This window comes from Opisthocomus hoazin, chromosome 8, assembly GCF_030867145.1.
Source record: "Opisthocomus hoazin isolate bOpiHoa1 chromosome 8, bOpiHoa1.hap1, whole genome shotgun sequence".
Classification (NCBI taxonomy): Eukaryota; Metazoa; Chordata; class Aves; order Opisthocomiformes; family Opisthocomidae; genus Opisthocomus; species Opisthocomus hoazin.
The window spans coordinates 10,228,151-10,253,300 of NC_134421.1; the positions used below are offsets into that span (position 1 = coordinate 10,228,151).

Consider the following 25,150-nt stretch of genomic DNA (forward strand, 5'->3'; position numbering starts at 1 on the left):
GAGTACCACAGATAAACTGTAACACTCTGAAAATGTACATTATCTCCTTACTGATACCATTCAGGATCAGAATTGCACAGATGCTGACAATATACAAACATTCAGCTGTTCCTGTATGAGGTAACACTTACCGCTAGTTACAAGAGAAACAACAGTGGACAGCATGATGTAAAATCTTCTATATGTTTTAACAGGGAAACCTCATTTAAGAGACACACTTGAGGCACAAGGTAAGAGGTAAACCCAAGTCATCACTTAATTCTTATAGTCATACAGATATAAATAAGCCACAATGATTTCTCTCCAGTCCAGACAGGTACTTACAGTCCTGAATTCTGAAGCGTAAGTACTTCAGACAACCACTTTTTGATGTTACAAATAAGCCAACCAGAAGTAATAAAACCTTGCAGGAAAAGCCATTGTTTAGCAGATTAAAAAAAAAATCTACTCCATTAGCAAACATGGCAAGAAAAACAGAAACCTCTAAAGAGTTTTGTATTTCACCAAGCCCTCCCAAGGAAAACAGCAAATTCCCAATTTTAGCTCACTATACAGTATCAACCCACAAACTATATGGTCAGATATAATTTAAAAGCCCTAACTGAAATAAAAGCCTTACTTCGCCAGCTGCACGGCTTATCAGCCTGCTGTCATCTGCAAGTACTGTAAACATCAGTTGGGATGTTGTGCATGGTTTGTAAGGAAATTATATGCCCCTGAACATAACCTCCCTCCATGGATTTTAAGAGAAGAGATGGATACCACTTATATTGCTCTCTCCATCTTTCTGTTAAGAAGCAAGAACAGCTGAAGGTGACAACTAAGTTTATTGTACACCACTTTGTTAATAAATGGCCTTCACAATGAATCTATTCAGTCTCTTCAGCAACCCTTCTGGTGCCTTCATGATTGAGATGCTTATAATGACTTTCACAGTTTAAAAGAAATACTGTGGTAAAGTCTTTGCCTCTGGCAGATCGCCAGCTGCTTGGACACAGTATCTTGTACCTACTAGCCTTCTCAGATACCACAACGTTTGTTTGCTAACTTCAGCTATATGTGAATAAGCAAGCCCACCGCAGCACAGGAGTATAGCCAAAAATAATGTATATAATACTGATGCACAAAAACTGTGCATGTCATTCTGGAATAGACAATAAATCATGGCCTCACTCCTTCCAAATACCTCCCCCTAAAAATTCCTCCACAGCATCACTCAGCAATATCTGGAGTTATGTATGCACGTGTGCTACATATCTGAGATAAACTGCTTTCCTAGAGCAAGAGCCCACACAAAGTTGCAGAAAATTATAAAAAAAATTTTGAAGAGAATGGTCTCACAAGGAAATATCTGTCAGGGTGATTTCATGAACCACATCACATCAGCAGCTTAAGGATGGACTGCAAAATTGTTAAACAGTTATTCATTGTTTTATTTGAAGCTGTACTCCCAAGATTTGCCCTAAACAGTTTTCAGTAGACACAGCTTTTTTTTTTTGTGGGATCTTAAATTCATGGTTCCCAAAATCAGTTTAACCATCAAATTTCTTACTGTCCAGGTTTTTACTGCTGCACATCAGGCAGTAATACTGCCAAAATACACACACACATTTTTATATGCATCATGTATGTATATATAAATATTGTATATACACATATACATACATATAAATCTGAGTGCATCAATACATTTTCAGATCAGTATGAGAAATATTGCATATTATCATGCAATTCTTAAGTTCAATGATAACCATTTACATTAGAAAACTGAGAAAATTGACTACAGAATACATCGGGGCTCAGATATACGCAGTATCCTAATGCACAACTATTCACTTTTAAATAATCTCAACTAGACTCCACTCAGCTTCCTAAGAACTGGTATATTAAGCATAATGCTTCTTCACTTTTTCTTCATGGACACACGTGCATGCAGAAATAGAAACTAAAACATTTTCATTCACGTAGACCTTTTCTAGTGGTACAAGTAACTCCAGATTGCCTACAAACTGAATACAAATAGGTATAGCACAAACCAAGAAATAAAACATTTGTAAATGGTTGATAATCCCCCATAAAGCCAAAATAGCGAGTCAGACTCTACTTTTCTCTCCACTTCTAGCAGCCAAACACTTTAAAGGTAAATCTCATGAGATGCGTTGCTTTTATGCTCTCCCCTAAGTGCTAGGTGTGTAACAACAGTAACATACAGCCTCTATCTTGGAGCCGGGTTTTACTGGTAGCAGACAAAAGTGTAACTCTCCTTCCCAAGCTTACCCTGAAAGTACCTCCAAAAAGACCTACTTTTTGAACAAAACCTCCACCACGTAAAGACTATTCTTGTTCAGGTTGCTTATAGTTTCAAGAGCATAAATCTACCTTCTCAAAACACCAAGTTCCCTGTAATCCATCAGCATTCCTATCCTGGACCTGCTGCCTAACTGCCTTGCACAGATGGACTAAGCAAAATGATCTGTGAAAGAGTTAACAGTTGTAACCTCAGAGGTTCCCCAAAAATTTTTGTAGAAATAAAGCATACCTCACGTCCGTGACAGTTCTGTGAAGAGCAGTGTGTACACAAAGCTAATCCTCCTGAAACAATTTTAACTGGATTTTCAAAGCCTTAAACAAGGCTCCTAATCAAAACTCTTAAATTTAACCACTATGGACTAAGCTCAAGATGTCAGCAGGAATCAATTAGCAACTTCAGAATGCCAAAGGATTTCCAGCCGTAGTGCAGTTACAATGCTCAATATCTTCAAAACACAGCCAGCAACAGAGAGGCAAGTAAGTTGACAGTATTTGTCAGCAGTGTTTCAGGAAAGTCCCAACTGAAAACTGAGACTGAAGAGCAGTGGAGGACTCTTCTGACACCACAGGCTTCCACCACGTTAGGTCAAAATCAACATTGACGAAGGTGAAGTATAGAAAGGAGGAAAAACAACCCTACTTACAGAAGGAACAATAAGCTCTAAGTTAACTAATATCAGCTTGGGAAGAGAGATTGTGAAGTACCATCCACCATTATTCCAAAATGTCAGCTCAGTGCTCAGCAGAAATCGAAGACACAAAACAGAATAGTAAAGACCATTAGCAAAGGAATAGAGAACACGAACAGAAACATGTTATTATGCCATGCTATAGGCAAACTTTGTGATCTCATTGTAAGTGCTGCATGGTTATAATTACCACTCCCAAAACCGAACAGAGAAATTGAGGTATCACAAAGAAGATAAAGGATAAAGTGTAGGTACAGACTGGCTCCACTACAAGATTCTTCAGATTGGAGGAGTGACAACAGAAGGGACTACGAGAATGAGGTTTCTAGAGTCATGAGTGGGAGAGAAGTGATGAATTAAAAAACAATGATGACATTTCAGAATAAATAGTTAAAAAATTCAAGAGGTATCAAATAGCATAAGTAATAGTAACAAAACACAAGTATTTTCCCTCCAAATATAATTAAATTGTGGAACTCACTACCATGGGAGGTTGAGTCCAAAGAGCATAAATAGTTTTAAAATACACCTAGACAAACACCCCAAAAATACTGCATTCATACTGCATTCCATTGTAGAAACCTAGGAATCAGAGAAATGAATACTACAAGCTTGCTCCGTTTCCTTAGCTTTGAGTAACCACAGAGTTAATTTGACCTTTGCTGCAAGACAGCAGAGAGGAGTAAAGCAGAAACAAATTTCAGTACCTGCAATGTGGATGAAGTACACCAAACACAGCCCCAGACGTGAAAGCTGCTGGGTGTGTTACCAAAACAGGCAGTATTTTTTAAACTGTCCATTAAAACAATTTCCTTTAATCCCCAGTACACTTTGGGAATTTAAGTTTTTCTGGTAGAATGTTATCTCCTCCAAGATGTATATGCTGAAAATAATTTGAACCCTTACAGTAACGGGTATATAAACCCCATAACAAGCTTAAATCACTGCCCTCCTTTAAGAAGTTTGCAGATGATTGATGGAAGTTACCTTTCTCCTCATGCGGCCACGCATGGTTTCAGAACTCTTGCTCAAGTGCTCTACCAAAACACTTGCTTGAAAACCTGTCCCACAACTTCCACAGCAGTACCATCATTCATTACAACACTGAATCTTCACATGGGCTGATACACATTCCACAAATTTGCATTACTTCAGAATATGCTGTTCTGTATGGGACATATTGCAACAAGAGTTACAGCCCTCACTTTAAAAAAAAACAACAAAAGTTTCACTAAGTCAAACGCACTGCATACCTTTAAAGATCTATCATCAGATTTCAACTGACAATTCAGTTGTTTCTTTTGAAACGACAAACATTAGGCACACAGACTTGTCTTGGTTTCTTCCACACTGGCAGTTTTTCACATCAAAAACTGTTCTAAATAGCTATTTTTTGTCAGCCAACTCTTTGACAGTAACTTATCTGGATGGCAGGACTGGAGCTCTTGAATAATTCTACTGAAATGCATCGCTACCTACAGAACTGGCGACTTCAATTTACTTCAGGTTCAAAGGAGGATAGTTTCCTAGATATGGTGGTTTTGAAGAGAATATTTTTATTCTCTGTCCTCTCTTCTTTTTTTGCTCTTTTTGTTCTAGTTGCACCTTTATCTGCCATGCCCTTTTCAAGTCCGTCCTTCACTGCTCTGACCTCTCAGAACACAACCCCGTTCAATCACACTGTCAGACATCTTTCCCCTCCCACTTCTCAGATTCTTGCAGTTCTCATGTTTTCTGTCAACTGTGAATAAAATAAAGAGCAGCATAAATTAAAACCCCTTCTTAAGCCACATTCATTGCTCTAAGGAAAAGCCCTGAAGTCGTTGCCTCCTTTCCATTCAGCTGGTCTTTTCCTCACACATTCCTTGTCTTAGTCAACTACTGCACTAAGTTTGCAACCTGGTGTAAACCTGGATTCAGGAACCCTCAAATGTCATTACAGCATGATTTTTAAACCTTTACTTCCTAGTTTCCTGGGGAGACCATATACTATTTCTAAAACATCCACAAAAGGAAAGTCCGAAGGAAAAAACCTATCCCTGACAAGTTTTACTAGCTACTAGCAGTCTACAAGTTAAAGAGTAATAGCTCTGCTGCGTATAGCTTGTAAAGCAAGAAATTCAATTAGGATTTCTGAACATGGTAGAAATTCGGCAGCAAACAGCTGAACTGAACAAACACAAACTCGTTCAGCTAGCAAACAGTAAATGGTTTTGGCCTGAAGGGTCCAGTTCAGATGATGCCATCTCCACCAGACCAAGTACAAGATCAATAGGATCTCTCCTCGGAACGACACAGACAAAACTACGCTAGCGTTTCACTCAGCAGAGACCTTGCAGGTTACAACTGAAAACAACACAAAAGTACTGAGATACTGCTGTCCCCTTCTGCCCCCCTCACCCATCACAGTTTAAAATAACAAATACTCCAGGTAAATAGCTAACATAGCAAGGAAGTGAGAGAAAACCATTAAAATGGTTGATACCGGTCACCACAGATACCAGCTTCTATAGTACTGCATTGAATTATTTACTAAAAGTTTCCATTGCTACACACGTGTCAGTTTAACTCACTCCAGCTCCCTCACTCTCTACACTCTAACAGCTGCCAGTGTGCAAAATAGGCTTGAGGGGAGCGCTACTACAAATACTGGCTAGTACCATTTGAGCCTTGGCATGATGCCCATGCCAAACAAAAAAAATTGGGTATTTTTAATACTACCCGATACTCCAAGCAAATTAAACCTTTGGTATAATGGAGTCAACGGGGACAAGAAGAAAGCTGTGTCTACAACTTGTTCTCTGGTCCTCTTTATTTTTTTTTCTAGAGCTACCTTTTACTTGTGGTGGCACACATCTCTGGGGAACTTCACGTTTGATGGAAAAGCTGACTGAGACTTCTTTCTCTTCCCTTCTTTCTTCTTGCTTCTCCATGGGAACTCAGAATACTATCCAAACACAACCATCTGCTTCTACACCCACAGAACCCTCCCTGGCACTGGTACACAATAGACCATGCAACACCTCTACTCCACTCTACCACTTGCTAGAAAAACAGGGATGAGCACAGCCAGCCCGGGTGGTAGTGACCGAGCTCAGCTCACCTTCAGCTCCCCACTGCTGAGACTGCCACAGCACCATCAGCATCCCATGTCGTGCCCTGTCACCCTCCAGAACACCGTGTTTGAGAATTGTAATGCAAAACTGATATATCAGAGAAAGTTTTATTTATCGGATTGTGTGTTATGCTTTCAGCATCATATTTTCTACGTTCACTGCAATTCATTACCATCTTGAAATCTTAACATTTTTTGGTACAGAAGTGTTCATTTTTAAACCACTAAAATCTTTGAATCAGTCTCCCCTAAATCCCAGCCAACATGAGGTAAGCACAAGCCATATCATATCCTCTTGGCCAGAGCAGGTTTCATCATTTACTCCAACAGATGGTGACTGGAGCCAAAGGAAAGGAGAATTCGGTTCCATGCAGACTCCATAATGCCATTCTTTTACAGCACATAGCCAGAAGTTTCTAAGGACGGAAAGTAACAACGTGATCTTCCAGCCCCATCTCTGGCCTAATTCAGTTCATAAAACTTGCCCAAATTAACTCCTGTTTTTTAAAGTTTCCAAGACAGTACATTGCTCTACGGTTAATTATTCCTCATCATTACATACCTTGTATGGAACTCCGAGCCTAATGTTCTTAAACTTCAACTCCCCCTTACTGAAAAATCTTTCCTATCTGGTCCAAGAGCCCTTCCACTACAGAATGTATGATTTCTGTGTTGAGGAAAATAAGTCACATCTCCACTACTTCTAGAACACGTTAACTAGGTTGCTCTTTTTGACATTTTCACCTGGAAACACCCTTTCCAAAGCCTCACATGGATATTCTCTGAACCACCCCAATTAGTCAACATCCTTCCTGAATGGTTGACACTAGCAGCTACCACATAACGGCCACATGCACAAGAAAACTTCTCAGCTTTCATTCGGATGTTTAAAGATTATTCCCAACCACACCTCCACACAGTGAGCTCCTCCTCCAGAGCCTACCAAACTCTTCCTCCTCCTGATACACTCCCCTCCAGCCCCAAGTCACTGTTTTTCAGAATTTTTTGCTATGGTATCAATACAGCCTTCACTATTAATCTCTAGACAAATCAGCTCAGACTCCCTATGCTATTTGCACAAAAAACAAAACGAAGCTTCCTACAAATATTTTATTCAACCTACTAGTGAACAAAGTGTGGTACATTGTGTTAGTGTCTGTTCACACACGCTCCCCTCCCCCCCATCAAGAAGCATTTCATTTCTAAGAAACAACATACAACAAATAGATATCATCATCCAGAAAAAGATCAAATTCACTGGAAGACATTACATCTTTGCACAGAAGACAGTTTCCAAAGGCTTTATGTTGGCTAAAATAGTGGAGATTATTTCATTTAAGCGTTTCTGAGGTAAATTACGTTGCTTACAGCGTTAATCTCATCATAAACTGAAGCACGCATATAGTAAAATAAACAAACTTATGCCTTTAACCAAAGAAAAGTTATGCCCTCAAGACATCAGGCCTCTAAAAAGGAGTCACTGGTTATCAAATGCCAGTAATATGCCAACATACAGTCTCGTGGGTGCCATAAAGTGATGTTATTGGCATAAGAATGATGTTTCTCTACCTGAAAAATCAGCACCTATCTGACTTGAGTTTGGCCTAGGAAGAAGAAAAACCCATATATTAAAGGATAAGCTATTGATACAATTTTTCTATCAAAGATCATCGATATCTCAAAGCATCTTTAGTTTCATGCCTCCTCTGTAGAACTCAGTGACAGGTGAAAAGCACTCCACCACATCAAGCTCGCACCAGTTTCCTTACAGAAGAGTAGCAAACCTGCATGCAAGTCCTTGTATCTTCCTCAGATGTAAGTCACAGACCAATATTCCTACAACACAGATATGGGAACGTGCAGGGGACTAAAAAAAAAATATGAAGCTATGAAAACCTGAATACTCAAGACAGTACCACTTCACAGCAAAGACTCATGTTAGTGTTTCCTGTAGAGGAGGTTCCAGTAAAGTCCATCTAGAACATCCATCTAAAACCAAAAAAAAAAACCTATTTAATAAGAAAATCTAATGCAACCTGACATTTCCAACACTTGCACTTTTCTTCAAAATGTCAGCAAGTTCAGATTTCTATGGTGCTCTTGAGCCTTCTGGGTTGTTTTTTTCCCCTCCTTCCTCTACAAGGGATTAGCAAACTGAGAACTTGCCAGTTCCCAGACTGGTTTACATAAACCAGTCCTAATTAGAGCCTAAGTCTGCTACAGTCAGCATCATGAGGTATCTTCACATTTCTCCAAGTATCTCAAAGACCATTATACTGCTAGACAGAATAGATTAAAAAATATACTTATTTATTCTTCAAATAATTACTGAACAGAACCCGTGGAAATTATCGGTGTGAATGAAGTGAAATATGAATAAGATTATGTGTTGAAAGACATACTTCTGGAAAATTTCCTGCATTAGTTCTCAGTGGCAGTGCAAAATTTTGTTATCGAAGCTAACTATACAAAATAGAAAAAGGTCTAAAGCTTTTACACCACCACGCAGGGATATACCAGCAAGTCTGTTTTTCAATGAAAGCCTATCCTGGTGAAAAAGCCATCCTCCATTTTACGTACCATTGAGAACCGCAACCCTGATTTTTTTTAATTCAGTCCCATAGATGTTTTAGATTTTTAATGCTTCATATCTCTGTGATACTTAAATCATAATTAAAGAAACCACAAGGGTGAAACTTCCAGTTTCATTCACGATTGGAAAAACACAGTCTCTCTGAAGTGACCTAAAATATGCACAGCCTCAAATGACTCACTTTTATTAGTTTCTCCCTGATAAGGCTTTCCCTCCACAAGACACTGTTCCATCATTAAGCCAACATACAAAGAAAAACTGATTCAGTATCATTTGGCCATGATGATGGCCAAAAAAAGACCACCAAGACAAAAATAAAAATGTACCCATTTACTCTGTCATAAGAAACATGGTGGCTTATATTTTTCTCCAAAACATTTCAGTATTCTTTGCTGCTCCCAGCCCTCCATAATACCACAGCATTCAGGAAGACTCCTGCATTTTCTACTGTAAAACGCGTTAGTTTGCCTGCGCGCAGTCCCCCTCAGATGGGGCCGAGAACTGACATGCCACCATGCTGTTTGCCAACGTCCCTGCTGCCCCTTCTGCTCTGGAAGGCAACACAACAGAGTCCACACCATTCACTTAACCCTTCTGCTCACAGGAAAGCACCAGCAGCAGCCACCATCAAGTCTGCACTCCTAAAACTTTGCAAAAGTCTGCTGGAATTGACGAGTGCACTCACTACAAAATATTTTGTTTCCAGTGTTTTCAAATCCTGTCTCTCAGATGGTAATGTTGAAACAGGCAAGAAAATAAATATTTCCACTACCTACTTAATGTTGAAGCACTCTAACTGGAATCTTGCGCTCTTGGACGATGCAGAAAACATCTAATGCAGCAACTCTTCAGTAGGTAGATAGCATGATACATCATAAATACTTTATAACCACATTTCAGTCAGATGCCAGATATTTGCCATTTTACACCAAAAAATTAACTCCCAAAATTTTCTTACTTTTCACACAGTTCTGGACAGCCTACCTTGTCAAGTTAAGACCTCCAAGACCTCTAAATATGTATTTCTACACTTACCTCAGAATGCCCAGGGATGTGTTTGCTGCCCTATAGACAAGCGTGGCTTGCTAGACTCGAACGAATTTATACTAAGGGTCTGATCTTCACACACAGTAATACCGGTGTAACTACAAGGCGGTTTTCTATTTCATACAGTGTAGAGAAACAGGAGAGCCAAAAACGCCATAGCAACACGGGTTTTTAGCCAGTACCCCAGCTAGTCCTCGGGGACTGCAGAGCAGCAGCGGCTGCTGCGCAGGGAGGCGAGCAGACGGCGGGAGGCCTGGGTGGTGGCAAAGCTTGGGACCTGTGAGGCTACGCACAGAGAGCGCGTGCAAAAACAGCGTGAAGAAAGGAACCAGAGTGCTCGTGTGGGGACTGAGCAGTAGATCATTTTGATGCTAGGGCAAGCGTTGCAGCCAGTCCTAAAACAGAAGGCATCAGCCATAAAGAGGGATGTAGGGCCCTACTAAAATGCAGTAGCAAGAACACTAGTTCTCTAAACCTGTAAATTATAAAAGTGAAAATTCTTTATCTAGACAAATTATGGAGCTTAACCTTTCTATACAAAGATTAACATGAATGAGGACCAAGAAGACATTTTAATTCAATCATTCATATGAATTTTTCCTTACACAAAAAACTTTTACTATGTACACTCAGAGTTAAACTACTTAAAAATATTAAGATCCACTTTCCTTCCAGAAGATAAAATGTCCAGAAAGAACAGTCATAAAAATTACTATTAAGTAATCAAGTTCAAGTGAGAAAGAAGTTGCTGTTAAAATGAAGGTTTCTCAATAGTAGAGGCTATGTTAGATCAAGCAATTTCTAATCCAGTTGCTCCTTAACAAATTAATTTCAGAGTTAAATAGAGATGTGGTGCCATTCTGTCCGTGACAGCTGTGTTTTGAAAGGTTCTTGCCACTCCCTTACATCCCCAGATAGTCATTTCTGCGCTCCAGAGGTGCCAATCCAATTGTTTTCATGACTGTGGTCCAAGTTACGTTTTCTCCATTTAAAGGAGAATACACGAAACAAAACCAAAACAGTAAAAATACCCCAATAAAGTACTGTTTTAAAAACACCGCCTATACAACCACCATCCAAAAAGCTGAAGTGACAAGCTAAGAGAGGACTAACAGAAACATCTTAAGTTGTATTTCCCCTTGCATAGAGTAACACAGAGCCACAGCTTCATAAGAGGGAAAATGATTCATGCCTGGCAAGAGACTGCACTCCTGCTTTCTTCCTCCTCCCCTTTTTGCAAGTCTTCCCTTCCTCAACAAGAAAACGTGTCTAACAAATTCTGCTCTCCTCCTTCAGAGTTTGGAAGAAGTACACAGAGTGCAAAACCAACAAAAGCTGAAATCACATCATTTTTGTTCTGGTTTTCATTACGAGGCAAGGTGGGACTCCCTGCAACTTTCCCTTTAAGACTGAGACATAGCAAAGAGGGTAGAATATATGTGGGGGAAATAAGAGGAGCGCTGGGGAAAGCACAGAAGAGAATGTTGATGCATTTGTTCAAAAAAAAAAAAAAAAAAAAAAAATCCCATAAAAGAATTTTCTTCCAAGAGGGGAAAAAATAGGAAGAAAAGGATTTGAAGTTAAATATATTGGGTAAAAGAAATCATGTTACCATGTTTGTGAAGTGAAATCTCTTGGGTCTTGTGCCTCTATTTGAATAGGTATATATTATGACAATTCAACATTCCAAACTAACAACATAAAACATTGTTATGAAACAAGGCTGAGACTAGCTTTGACTCTATTATGTATATTGAATCAGAAGACACAACAATAACACCTGCTGCAATATGTAAAAACAGAGGAAAATCTGGTGGGTTTACTTGTTTAAAATAGAAATGGATTGCTTCAGGAACAGCCCACTTACCAACGCATGATTTTTATTTAGAAATGTGCCATTTTCCGTAAACACCAACTGAGAACGCTATGAGGAAGTCTTCAAGATTTTTTTTGATGGAAACCAGGCTATTGATATGACTGTCAGAAACTACGTCACCACAAGACACGCTACTCTAACTCAATTACACAGCCACTGAACAATTTCTGCATGAACACAAGTGTTTAATAAAAAAAAAAAAAGCAAACTTACACCTACCATGTTCTTTTCAACTTCTTAAACACAAAAAAATCCTGCACATTGAGAAAAAACAAAACTATTCCCCCAAAAGATTACGAACAGAAGTTTAATTATGTGACATACAAGACATTTACTATTAATAACATATCCCTTCAGGTTTGATCTACTTGTCTTGGATATCCTTTCATGCAAGCAAATCAGCAAAAAAAAGCCCAAACATTCTTTTCAAATACACAGGTTTCAAACAAAATTCCTATTTCAGTATTTTCCACCTAGGTTGAGGTAACAGAGCTGCAATTTAAAAGCTCTAAATTCTTTAGACCTGCAGACACAGAATGAAATACAGAGTGAAATTCTTGCCTCAACTTAGCAGTTTTACCTTCAACGTATCTGAAGCAGCAAGGAAGCCAGTCCTATAAGTTAGAAAGGATGCAGTAATGCTATTTCTCTTATGCTGCACCACTAATTCGGGAAGCATCAACAAGCTTAAGACCTTACAAAGTTTCCAGGCAAAACAAACGGTATGAAAGTTAGCACAACGAAAATACTGTAGGTTATTGAGGTAGCTAGCCTAGTGAGGGCTTTGATCAGTTGGGTTCCCTGTCTCCTCAACTTCCCCTAGCTCCCTACTCTTCTACTTTCCTTCTGACTGACTACGTTCATGCTCCTTTACATTACAGTAAAAGAAACCCTTAAAGGCACTGCAGAATTACCAGAGTAAACTGGTTATCAGATTACTGTATGATGTAGCTCCTAAGGTGAGCACAACAGAAACAGAACTTGAGGCAGAGGTCCCAGCTACACTGTGGGAGAGTTCACACAGCCAAACCTGCAGATAGTCTTCAACCCTTTGTGTTTATTTTGATTGAGGAATGCAATCTCCTTGAAAGTTTTCCCTCATCTCCCAAGGGGAAAAACAAACAAATAAAATAAAGAAAAACCAAACACCAAACCAAAACATACACATAGTAACGCATTATGAGCACAACCCAGTGCTACATGCCTAAGCTTATAGGCATGTTCCACAAACACCTGCTGTTTCGGGTGGTTGCTTTGACTGCCTGTGACAAACTATATTTAACAGGCACCTGTGCTTTTCACCTGTCCTCCTCCAAGTAATTCAATCCACAAGGACTGATCTTAAACACACAGAAGAATTCCAATAGCTATCATTTTAATTAATTCATTACTTTTATTCCACTGGTAAATTTCTCATTTTTTTCCAACTCTCTCTCAAAACTAAAAGCAACACGTCTCAACGTATGTCTTCATAAAACCCAAGTCTACTAATTCATTAGAAATGTAACTTCTGGTGTACCAGAAATGGAAATAGGAGCTTGAAGTATTCACTCAAATCAAAATACTTGTCTTCATAAAGCACATTAACTCTTGCACCTGCATTTGGAAGATGTAAAACTTAGTACTCTTCTGCTTTTAAAAACATCTAGAAAGCTTTTAACATCGTATTTACAGAGAACAAGTTTTAGATGTGACCTCCAAGGCTGATACTATTTAGTAACAAGGGAAAGTACTGCAGAAAGTTTCTGAAGTATCCTACCTAAATGACACGGATGTTTGTACTGAATACAGTATACAACAAAGTTGCATTCTGTTCTTCAAGGGTGTATTTTATTTCCAGATATAAAATAATACAACCCTTCTAAACTGTCAGTGCAATCTCACACATCAGCAGCATGTTTTAATGATAGTTTTGGCTCATTCAAGAAATAAAAAAAAAACAAACACACAACTGAGTGTTGTTTTAGGAAATCTGAAAGAACCTCTTTAAGATTTCTAGAATTATCTTCACCTGACCTCAGTGCTTAACAAACTTCACACACAGAAAATAGCAGCAGTAAATGCTAAAGAATCATAAGAATTAACACTCCAGTACAGAAACTGGTTCTGTTTCTAAGTTTCTAATGCTTCCAGGATTTTAAGAAGATTATACTTTCAAGTGACACTGTCTACTTGGAATCCAGTCAATTTAAAAAGAAGCAAAATGGATTTACATTCATTTCACATTCCTCAGCTATCCTAATCCTTCTGATAATTTGCACAGTTTTAAGAACCTGGCTGCAGCAGAAGCAGCAAAGTAACTACTCACAGAAGCAAAGTAAACAGACTAGCAATTTATTTCCTTGAAACTTCCTTGCTTGTACTAATACTGGATAAAACATTTCTTGACAAAACCTTGATTACTATGTCGATGAGCATTTACATATTTTTTTTTAAACCAAGTTACTATAAAAAGCACATGCACTCTGAAAAGACAAAAGAAAAACTTTTTTTTTTTTTTTTTCCTTCCAGAGTGGAACAAATTACATCTTCTAAAAATTGCACGTCAACGGCTGGAAGCCCAAATCTACTTCATCTTTCAGAGTAAGGACAGGAAGTAAGGTCACGGTCAGCTTCTAATTGAAAACATCTTCAAACCAGACTTCTCCTCTAGGTCTGGATTTTTGTCCTGTGACATCCAATTTCTGTCCCAATATATCACACAACCTAGTCCCAATTCAGCACTAGCTCCAGTTTTAAATACAGACATTCACTGGAGAAGCTACCTAATCAGAATCCAGCATAGCTGACAACCAACCGCCTGCCTTCTATTCAAAAAGCAACATGATATTAGCCCAGAGGGGTCTGCTACATAAACGCTCGGAGCTCTGTCTCCAAATAACGCTGAACTAAATCATTGTGGCTTTGTGGCTGAGCAGTGCTCACTGCAATCTGCATACACGAGTTGGGATTTATTTACAATAGAATTATGGACCACAGGAAAAGGTGAGACAGGCTCAGCATCTAATCGAGTTCAAACCCAACTAGAAGGAGAATAAACAGTCCCTGCGTCACCCTGTAGTATCAAACAATTGCCTTTAAATGAGGGAAGAACTTTTACGTAAAGAGTATCGGCAAACTAGTGCCCTGTACTATTGGCTGGGGAGCAAACAAAGGGAGACCCTTCTTCTCATGTAAGAAACTATACCAGTTTGATTTTCTTACTCAGTATGAAAACACTCAATAGGAAATTCGGTCAAAAATGGTATGAATTAAGAAAAAATAGGCTGAAATCTGGAAATTGTATCAATACCATGTAAGAAGAAATATGTTTGTGACCATTTATTTTCAGATTTATTTACAGTTCTCAAATGTATCTTACCAGGCACCTGAGAGTTTTCTACTAAAACTGAGCCCAGCTACCCCTTTAGAAATTGCCCAATGCAAGCGCCTCAGTTTCTTCTGCATAGCTCTAGGGCAAGTTCTAAAGCGAGGATGCTCAAGTCAAACATACAGGACAGCCAGGAAAGCCTCCAATTTACCAATATCAAGCAGTCCCCTTCTTACCACAGCACTTCTCAACTAAGCCTTCCAACCGTCAATACCCTAATCCAGGTTCCAAATTTCACCCACTCCTACAGCAGCCCCAGCCCCTAGCGTTATCTTCGCTGTTCCTTACTTCAGCGTCCTCCTGATCAAAGTTCCTGCACTCCCTCTGTCGCCCACCCTGCCATACCAACCAGTTTCAGTGAACGGGCACAAAGACAGCTCCCCGCTGTCCTAACTGTCCGGAGAAGCTTTGTCAGGACACACTCGCTGCAGAGCTGAGAAGTGCTGCAGACACCTGAGCGGCAGCCAGCAAGCGCCCAGCTCTGGCCAGGACATCCACGCCGCTCTGCCAGCAGCTGCCGCTCCAGTTAGGAAACTCGGCCACTTCCCTGTCACCAGCTGGGGCACCCGCTGTCTCCAGCTGTTGAAGAACAGCAGCTTTGCATTCTGCCTTCAGTACAGACCCCAGCCACGTGCTGCATTGCCCGGCAGTACATCCAACACAGGCAACCAAAAGATTTGGGCTAGTGCTGTTTATTTGCTCAGCCTCCCAGTCACCTTGCGTCACTGTGCACCTCTTCCTTCCGCCATCCCTCCCTTCCCTAAAGGCAAGGGTAAATCCTAAATTCTCTGCCAAGACGAACAAGTTCCCACCCTGTCCAACCATACCTTTCACAGAGATATCAATAAAGCGTTTTGAGCACTAATACTGCCTCTCTTTCCATCCCACCTGTTAGATATAAAAATGCTAATAATTCAGTCGGTAACAAAAGGTAAGACATGCAGAATCACATCCACACCATTTACTTGTACCTGTCCTCTCAGTGACAAATCATGCAGTATTATAAAATGCTTAAGAAGCTGAATTTGCACAGAGACTAACTTAAAAAATTAGTATGTTCCTCCCACCCGTTATTACCAAGGATAAAGTCACTACAGCAAGGATTACAAAATATTCTTTGAAACCTTACAAAACTGTTAAGCCTAAAATCAATCACTTGGAAATTAGGAAATGTCGTTAGTAAGGCACCCATGAAATCCTAATTCAGCTTTTCTCTGCGTAAGCATTATGACACAGTACTTAACTATACAACTACAGCTTGTTTCTTCACTTGAACAGCACATCAAAGTTTTCAGTAACGAACAGATACTGGCCGCAAATTGCACATCCGCACATAAATTACATTATTTGTAGAATCTCACAAAAACAGAATTGCAAAATATTTCAGGAGGTCATCTACTCCATCCTTCTACACCACTGTGGAATCGCTGTTGCAATCCACTTCTGTTAGATCATTATGGAAGCGGTTCTTAACAGCTCTGGTGACAGATTACACTACTGCCCAAACCATGTATTTCAGGGTTTCTTTATCCCCACTGTTAGAAAGATTAGCAGGTAGAAAACCTACGTCTTGCTCACTGCAATTCAAGACTTTTACTACTTTTCTTACTCAATAAACAACGGTTTATTATACTTCTCTATCTTTTCTGTGTTTCAATAAAGTCCTATCCAACTGTGTCTTTGTTCTAGATTAGGCAACCTCAATTCTTCTGTGATCCCAACTCTCTCCAGTAGCCTGTCTCCTCCTTGAAGGACAAGGTCCCATACTAGACACAGCATTCCATCTGGAGCTCTCCCCATCACTGAAAACAACATGAGTTATTTCACAGGATATGCCAAAGACCATAACCCACGTGTTCATGAGATCCAGCACCACTGTGATCTTGTTGAATCACGTTCTGTTTGTGATCCATGATAAATGCCAGATCCCTCCATACAGCACTGCTGCACTGCCTATTCCCCATCCTAAGGCTGTGCAGGTTTTCAGCCCCTTTGGTATGAAACTATGCACTTTCCTCACTGAAAAGCATCTGGATTTTCAGGCCTTCTTTTACTATGTTTCCAGCATTCCTCCCTCCTCCTCCTCCCCTTACCTGCTGGTGAATTTTAGCCTCTTACCTCTATTTCAAACCACAAGACCAGACACACTGTCTTTACTAGATGAGTAAAGCTAATTCAAAATTCTATACAAGGAATTAATTCATAGAAGCCTCTCCAAATCAGAAGGGAGAATGGAAGGGGACTAAAAGGATTAGAAGACAGTTTGTGTGTGAATGACAAGCAAGTAGGGGACGTAGGCTGAAACTGCTAAAACTGAAAGCGAGAAAAATATCAGCAACCATAAATATGAGTTCTTTTTATGAAGATTTCATTTTTTTAAAAACTCAAACAAAATCCTACTACACTTCGATACAGCATAGTACGTCTTCCCATCTGTAAGGCTAGCTAACTAAAAGCATACTGTTATAGCAGCACCTGTTACTTTCTATTTGCTTACAAATAGTTTATTTCTTACACTTCTTTTCCGCAGATTCAAGTTCAGTAGACTGGTTTATCATCCACTGGATCTTTACTGTTCTAAAGACAAGTCTTTGGCTTTCTAACAAGCTTTTCTTTTGAGCTCATCGTCATTGCATCTGAACATTTTGTACTATGTCTTGTTTGGTTTTCAAAGAAATTACATTTTACAAATGGTGAAACTAAGAAACAAGGTCAAATTCAGAGTGTCTAACTTGAAATATTAATGAGTATTTAGAATTACAGACACAACATCTCTTCAAGAGCAGCTCCCCTTGACTTCTCTGGCAGCCACAAGCGCTCAGCGTTTCTGCAACACAGATCCCAGAGGTCTCACAATCCAGTAAATGAGGAACACACAGCTAGTGACCACCTGTGGGAAGCGTGCTTTAAGCAACTCGCTCATACCACTGAAACTCTGCAACAGCAACGCAATTGAACTGTCTAGGACAGCATTTAATTACATTAACAGTGAAACCTTTATTCAAACTTGCTTGTCCCTCGCCTCATTCATTTCACACCTTCAAACATCTGCTACAAGAGGAGCAAGAGTCCTACAGATAACTTCTCCATTTGCTATCCAACACCCATTTCTCCCCAGAGCAGGATCAGTTTTGTACACTGAACGCGATGAGGGTACTCTCTGCGTGCAGGTATGTGTATGTATGCGTATTTATGTGTAGCTGCCTTTACAGCTATAAATATTATCTATAAACACTTTGCAATCACTGGAGTATAGCTGTACCACAACTGACAGGCACAGAAGTAGTTTAAAATTGTACAGGTTATTGTAACGTCAATATTTCCAACTCAGTGATTTTTGCCTTTGCAGTCTTCATATGCCACTACAATTTCTGTGGAGGAAATTTTCCAGTTTTTAGAACAAACTCTGAAAAACACTTCTGTCACAAAGCTGAAACACGCGCATTCACAAAATGTTCAAGGAGTAGCAGCAGATTATCATGCTCCTGGCTGAGAGGAGAAAAGGGCCAATACTCTGAAGCCCAAGGTTCTCTGCCAAACTCTGAAGGAAGGGTCCCAGAGCCGCAGGCACACATTTCTCTGTTCCTAAATTCCAAGCTTGATGTTTTTGGACACATCTCTTCCAGCCTTATCCCAGTCCCACATCTTACCTACTTCTGATTCCTCCTCTCCACATTATTTTTTGGAGATTTATTTTCCTTTTTTAAACCGAGTCCATCTGTGTTTCCCTATGTGCATAGCCTATTACCAGGCTGCACTGCTTATTTCTTCAAGGATTAATTTCTGCACTGCGTTTTCCCTCATTCACAGACCTATCTCTCACTCCTGACCTAGTCTCTCGCCTCCTAGTCTTCGTGCCCTCTCAGTTCTCGTTTCTTTCATCTCAAACCCTCTTGCAATTTGTGTCTTTTCCCCTCCTACTCCTGCAGCTCCCAGGTTCCTGCACACATCTCATCAATGAACAGAACAGTGACCAGAAAAGATCTATAGACCCTTCTCTTATCCCTGCTGCTTAACTAAATCCATGTTCCACGATGGCTCCTTCTACAAGTCTTCTCCCCATTTCCCTTCTTGGGTCTAATGCAATCAAGTAAAACCACACAACACTGCACCACAAGCCAGATGCCCAAGTTTCCCTAAAGAAAGCAAAGCACTCCATTACATAGAACAGACACATCCTTGAACACAAGGCAGGCAGGTGCCAGTTCTCAGTCCTCAAGCTCAATCCAGTCTGAATTCTGGAGCAGTTTAGACAGACTTTCACACAGAAGTCCAATGTTTCACATATCATTTTGGGCTACAGCAAGCATGCTTAGCACTTATGCCCAGGTGGCACATATACCCCCTGGTCAGTATCAACAGGCAGTGAGGTTCCACGAGAACAGGATCTATCCCAGTTTCAGCAGACAAAAAACACATCATCTCTATCACAGCCATGCGTGCATAAATTCAGTTGTTACAAGCTTTTGAAAAAAATCACCTTCAAAGCAGCAGCAGAGAAAACATCCCCTTCCAGAGCAGACACAATCTGCCAAAGTTTAACTGCATGCTCCAAAGCATAAGGATATTAAAGTTGTTCAGAAAAGAAGCTGGCAGAACTCAAAGCAGAAACCATTGTTTTCCGCTTGCCTCAACATCAGAAGTAGCTGAACTCTTTCAACTGACATTTTGCAAAGAAAAAAGCTTCAGCCCACAGCAAAATGCTCAATTTCTAAAATTTCAATTGAAATGGCTAAGTTTGTTCTCAACTCCACTGCAAAGCAGTAACATTTCTCACAAGCATCTTCTAACATCTGACAGCTTTAATAACAGCTAGCACAATCAGCCCAGCCTCCCATTTTCCAGTATTTATTCCGTGCATTTTACATGCAATCAATTACACTGACGTAATCAGCGACATGACCACTGGTGGTCAGTTGTATCTTTTCCCTGTCTCTTAGGAAGAAGACACCACTAATCCATCGCTCTTGTGCAGGGTTTTCCCTTCATCTTCCAAAACAGTTGCTTCCAATAACATCAACAGCTGAAAACACAGCACATATAGGGAGTGTCAATCAAACTTGCTATTGAGATCATGTATCTTTAGCAACCACTAAAGAAAAGCACAGAAATATATTAGCTTTAGAGGGATAAAAAAAAAAAAGACATCATATCTTGCAACTCCAAAGTGCAAAACTGGTCATACTGACAAGGACTCCATGAAAATGTGGTTTTTATAAACGAGCCAAAATAGAAATTAAGTCTGCATTGTTTATCTAATGCTACCACTTAACTTTGGGGTTCTAAGACAAAATTCAAAAGACAACTTGTGCTATTTCCTTATGGCTTTTTACTTATACATAGGTTCCCACAACACACTATTTAATAACTCTTATGCAATTAGTGATATTCATACCATAGGCCACAATGGGACAGGCAGGAGACACACTAGTAAAGGACATAATCCATAATAACTCTTACGCAATCACTGCTATTCATACTGTACACCACAATGGGCAAGGCTGGAGACTTGCTGGCAGTTTAGGACATCATCCATAAACAGATTTACTTTCAAATGAAGCAAAGCCATGTCTCCCACAGCTGAAGTGAGACTGTATGATTAAGCAGCCTACTCTGCTGCACTTCTCTCCCAAGCAACCCCCCCCCCCCCCCCCGGCACACACACCCGCACATTCTGAGTCGAGAAATCAGAGCTGGGTTGTCAGAACCTGCCACTTACCACAATCAGCAGCTTCGCAAGACCTCTCGGAAAAGATTTGTGCTTCAGCAAAAATCACCGCTCTTTAATGTGTCCAGTGCCTGCAATCTGTTACCCAAGGTAGGTCAAAGCTGTTAAAGCCTACTTTGTCAAAGGCGTGCTATATTTCAAGCCCAAGCCCTGTCTGAGCAATCTAAGACTTTGCTTCACAGAAAGCAAGTGTCACTCACAAAACAGACACAACTGAACAAAAAGCTGCACTGTCCACCAGCTTGTTTAGCATTTTAACTTCTTGAAAGGACATGCAAACAAAAAACCACATTTCCTCTGGCAAGACTACAAGTGTAGCTTGTAGACACAAGGCTGACATAAATAAAGCAAGCACAGCATAGAAAGCAGTCTTGAAGGGAATCCTCCAGCCATATGGGTCTCCTGTGAAAATGAACTGGAAGCAAGCTTGACAAGCTGAACTGGCCACAAGAGACATGGTGCCAACTCGAGTGTCTGCAACACACTCATGCAATTAAGTTGAATAAACAATATCCTGCAACTGTCCCATAAGGCAGCTACATCTGATCCCTTGCCTGACCTCCACAACCCGTCTTTGGTCCTTGAGTCTCTGAGGAGGCTCACCGCAGACTTTTCCGAGTCCAGCACACAGCTCTCCTCTCTCCCCTGAAAACAGCGCAGCAAGACAAGATAAACCCCCCCTGATTGTCAGTGCGGGAGTTACACAGATTGTGTAGTGGAACAGAAATAAAAACACGGCCTAGGCTGAGCAGTAAGACATTCACAGAGCCTGATCAAAGCCCTAGTTCACAGAGATGCTCAAATGCACACCTACCTTTAGTATGTGGATAGGCTGCTAGCGTGCCAAGAGTTCAGCATCTGCTTAATTGTGGAAGCTGAAGCCCCGATTCAGCAACATGTGACTTCAGTGGGAGCTGGATCAAGCATTCCAAAATCCAAGTTGATTTACTACTCAAGAAAATTAAGTACTGACACTCACTTTTCTACGTCAATTGCAAGCAAGGGGCTCTAACAGCCATTCCACTTACTGCATGCCCCTCTGCATAACTGAAAGCTGCAGGAGTTTGCTCTTGCTGTCCCTAAACTGGTCAAGACCAAATGGCACTGAACAGCAAATGAACTGCACCCAGGACAGATACTCAGGGAGCTGGAAATCTGTTGAGCAATTAAGTGAATGTGGTCCAAGCCTACTACACATTATCAGTACACAGCTCTTCTGTTTCACACCACCCATTACATCATCAAAACATTTCAAGGCTAAAGAAAAAATTAGAATAAAGGCTGTGTCTTAACTTTTTAAACCTTATGGGCCCAAGACACAGAAATCACATTCCTGTCATGCTTTTTAATAAAGCATTTCACCTTAAGCAAAAAGGAACAAAGTATTCTTGCTCTCTGCAAACTGCAGTCTGTAAATCTCTGCAATCAATGGACTGTTTCTAAGATGCCCACGGAAAGCAAGTTTGGTCTTAGTATGCTAAAGTTCACTGTACATGACTCACATGCCCAGTGGAAGGAGAAAACGTAGAGGACTCGCAAACCGAACAGCTCGAAGGCTCCTGTCCCACACTGAGCAGGAAAGCAACACTTTGGGCACAATCCGTGCAGCCCAAACACTAGCTAAGTTACACAATATTTCCACTGCTGTTTTCAAGTTATACGAGAACGCACAGCAATCGCACAAAAGTTTACAGAAATCCACAGCAACGCTTAATAAAGAACTACTAAACAAACAATTAAAAGCCTTCACTGACTTACTATGAAAATCTAAAAAAGAAACCCAGCCATTCTATTAACCTCAAAGAAGCAAAAAAAACCTAAGCAAATCTCCAACTCGGGAACCTACTGCTTTGCCTCCTCCTATTTGTATGCAAAGCCTGTTCTATTTAAGAAAAAGAATCTCTGAAGCATACTAGAAATTACCGATTTTCACATCGGCTGGAAACGGAACATCTCTTGTTGGCTACCCAGGGAGCCGGAGCGGAGCACAGGTTGTCTGAAAAGCTAACCAGTCACCACCGAAACACAAACTACTTCCTGAAGGGGAAATAAAGCATTATTAAAGAGATAAGCATGTTCTGTAACACCAAGGCTTCTTCAGCACCCAACAACAATCACCGCAATTCTCATGTTTAAATGAAAGAGTCAACACTAGCCGGTCCATTCCATGAAATAGATCAATGCAGGCTCTTCCCACTTCTTACCGCTTACCAACAAGTTAGTGATGTTGATAAACATGCATGGCTTTATACCTGCTGTCTACCAAAAACAGAACCCACAGCCCCAGCAAAACAGTCCCCTTCTATGAAATGGTTAGTTGTTGCATTTTCTTAAAAAAAAAAAAGTATTGAAGATGAAGCAAAAGCAGCGCTACGGGAGCGGAGCCAAGCGAGACGTCTTTGTGATTAAACCGCCCGCTTAACTACAGACTAATTTTGATCTCTAGAGCCACTAGAGAGAAGAGGAGAGGAACAAAGGGGGCCACCGACTCCCGGCTGTTCCGAAAACTCTACCGGACTCGGCACGCCCCGAGGCCCACGGGTTCCCTCCGCGCACGCGGCCGTGCGTGGGCAGCCACACGCCGCCCCTCCCGCGGCTCTGCCGCTTCCGAAGCCGACAGGCGCAGGGGGAACCGGGCCGGGCCGCTCCCGCAGGTGCTGCCCCCCCCCCCCCCGGCCCCGGGCACCCCGAGAGCCGCCGCTGAGGCCGAGCAGAGCAGGGCGGAGGGGACCCGGGGTGGGGTGGGGGGGGGGTGCCCCCCTCACGGCCGCGGGTCCGGCGCCCAACAGCGGAGCTCCTCCGCGGCGCCGCGCTCCGGCGGCCCCCGCCCCCTCCCATTGTTATGGGCGCTGCGCTGCCTCCCCCCCCCCCTCCCGCTAACGGACACCGGCGAGCGGGGACGGCGGCCGACACGCCCCCCCCCCCCCCCCGCTCCCATCACGGCCCGGCACACCTGCCGCCGGCCCCCTTTGTTCGCTTACCTGCGGCGGGCGAGCCCCGCAGCGCCGGCACGGCGAGCAGCAGCGGCAGCAGGGCGGGCAGAGCCGGCCGCCACCGCGCCGCCGAGCGTGTCATCCCCTCCATGGCACGGCACGGCGCGGCGTCAGGTCATCGCGGCGAGCCGAGTCCGTCCACCCCCCCCCCGAAAGGGCTGAGCGGGCTCGGCGGCTCCTCCCGGCCGCATCCACCGCCGGCAGCGCTGGGACGCCGCCGCGGCAGCCCCCTCCCCGCGCCCAACCCCGTGAGGAGCCTTCACGGGGGCAGCGCCGCGGCGGGAGGGGGCAGCGGCTTGGCTCGGGCGGGGAGGCGGCGGCGGCGACGCGCTGACCCCGGCGGAGGCCGGCCCGCGGCGGCGGCGAGCGCAACGGGGCCGCCCGCCACCTGCGCGCGCTCCGCCGTCCGCGTCTGCGCGGGGGCGCGCCCGGCCCGCCCCCTCCGCCGCGCGCGGGCGGGGAGGGGAGGAGCCGAGGCCCCCGCCCCGCTCCCCGCTGGGAGGTGTGAGGGGCGGTGTCCGCAGGCCCCGCAGGCCCCGCCCGCGGAGCCCCACCGCCCACCCCTCCTTCCCGCCCTCCTCCCTCGCACGCGTGGCCCGTGAGGGGGCGGCCACCCAGCGGCCTCCCCCCTCAGCGGCGGCGGGGAGCGCTGGGGGCCCGGCTGGCTCCTCGGCTGCTCCCGGTACCTGCTCCGTGACCGGGGCCCTCCCAGGGCCCGCTCCTGGTGTTACGTGGGGCAGCCGCGTTTGCTGACCGCGCTCCCCACGCCTGGTGGCCCGGTCCCTCAGCCCGCTGACCGGGCCGAGAGGGCCCCGGGGACAGGCCCTGGCCTCCCGCAGGCTGCGCGCCGAGGGTTGGGGGCTGAAACAGTAAGGAAACCTCCCTGCGGAGAAGGAGAAGGCGCAGCTGTGGGGGAGCGGCTGCCTGGCGGGACACCCACCCAGCGTTGGTGTGGCTCGGGGGGGGTAGCGGGCGCAAAGGCCGGCGGGACCCTTTCACCCCAGGGTTCCTCCTAAGCCCGGACGAGTCCTGCCGTCAGCGAGGAGCACCAGCCACAGCTGGGACAAGGTCCCGCAGCAAAGCGCGTCTGGGCTCACCGCGGTTCCGGCGGCATTCGCGATAAGACAGGCCAACGGTGCGTCAGGGGACTTCCTAACGCTGCTCCCGGCCCACATCGGTCACAACAGATGCACCTCGCTCCCAGAGAAGGGTGGAAGGAGCGAAGGATTCATTTTGCTGACAGACAGAAATAAAGCAATGCCCATAAGCTGTAGCTGTACGTCACGCAATGCACATCACAACATCGTAGCGCACGGACAGTGAAGGAGAATAATGCACGGCAGATCCTTGGCAATGTAAATATGCAAACCTGAAATCAGCCGAACTACATCAGCTGAAGACATGGCTCAACATAGACATGCCGAGCAAG

General features: G+C 42.9%; 1 protein-coding gene across 3 annotated transcripts in view; it reads right to left on the reverse strand.

Moving 5' to 3' along the window:
- KIAA1549 (KIAA1549 ortholog) overlaps positions 1–24,013 on the reverse strand; it is a 155,318-nt gene extending 131,305 nt beyond the window's left edge. For all 3 annotated transcript variants that reach the window (XM_075428455.1, XM_075428454.1, XM_075428456.1), the window contains exon 1: positions 23,710–24,013. In XM_075428455.1, coding sequence (XP_075284570.1) covers positions 23,710–23,812 — 103 coding nt within the window. In that variant the 5' untranslated portion in view covers positions 23,813–24,013. The remainder of the gene's footprint in view (positions 1–23,709) is intronic.
- Between the last annotated feature and the right edge of the window lie 1,137 nt (positions 24,014–25,150).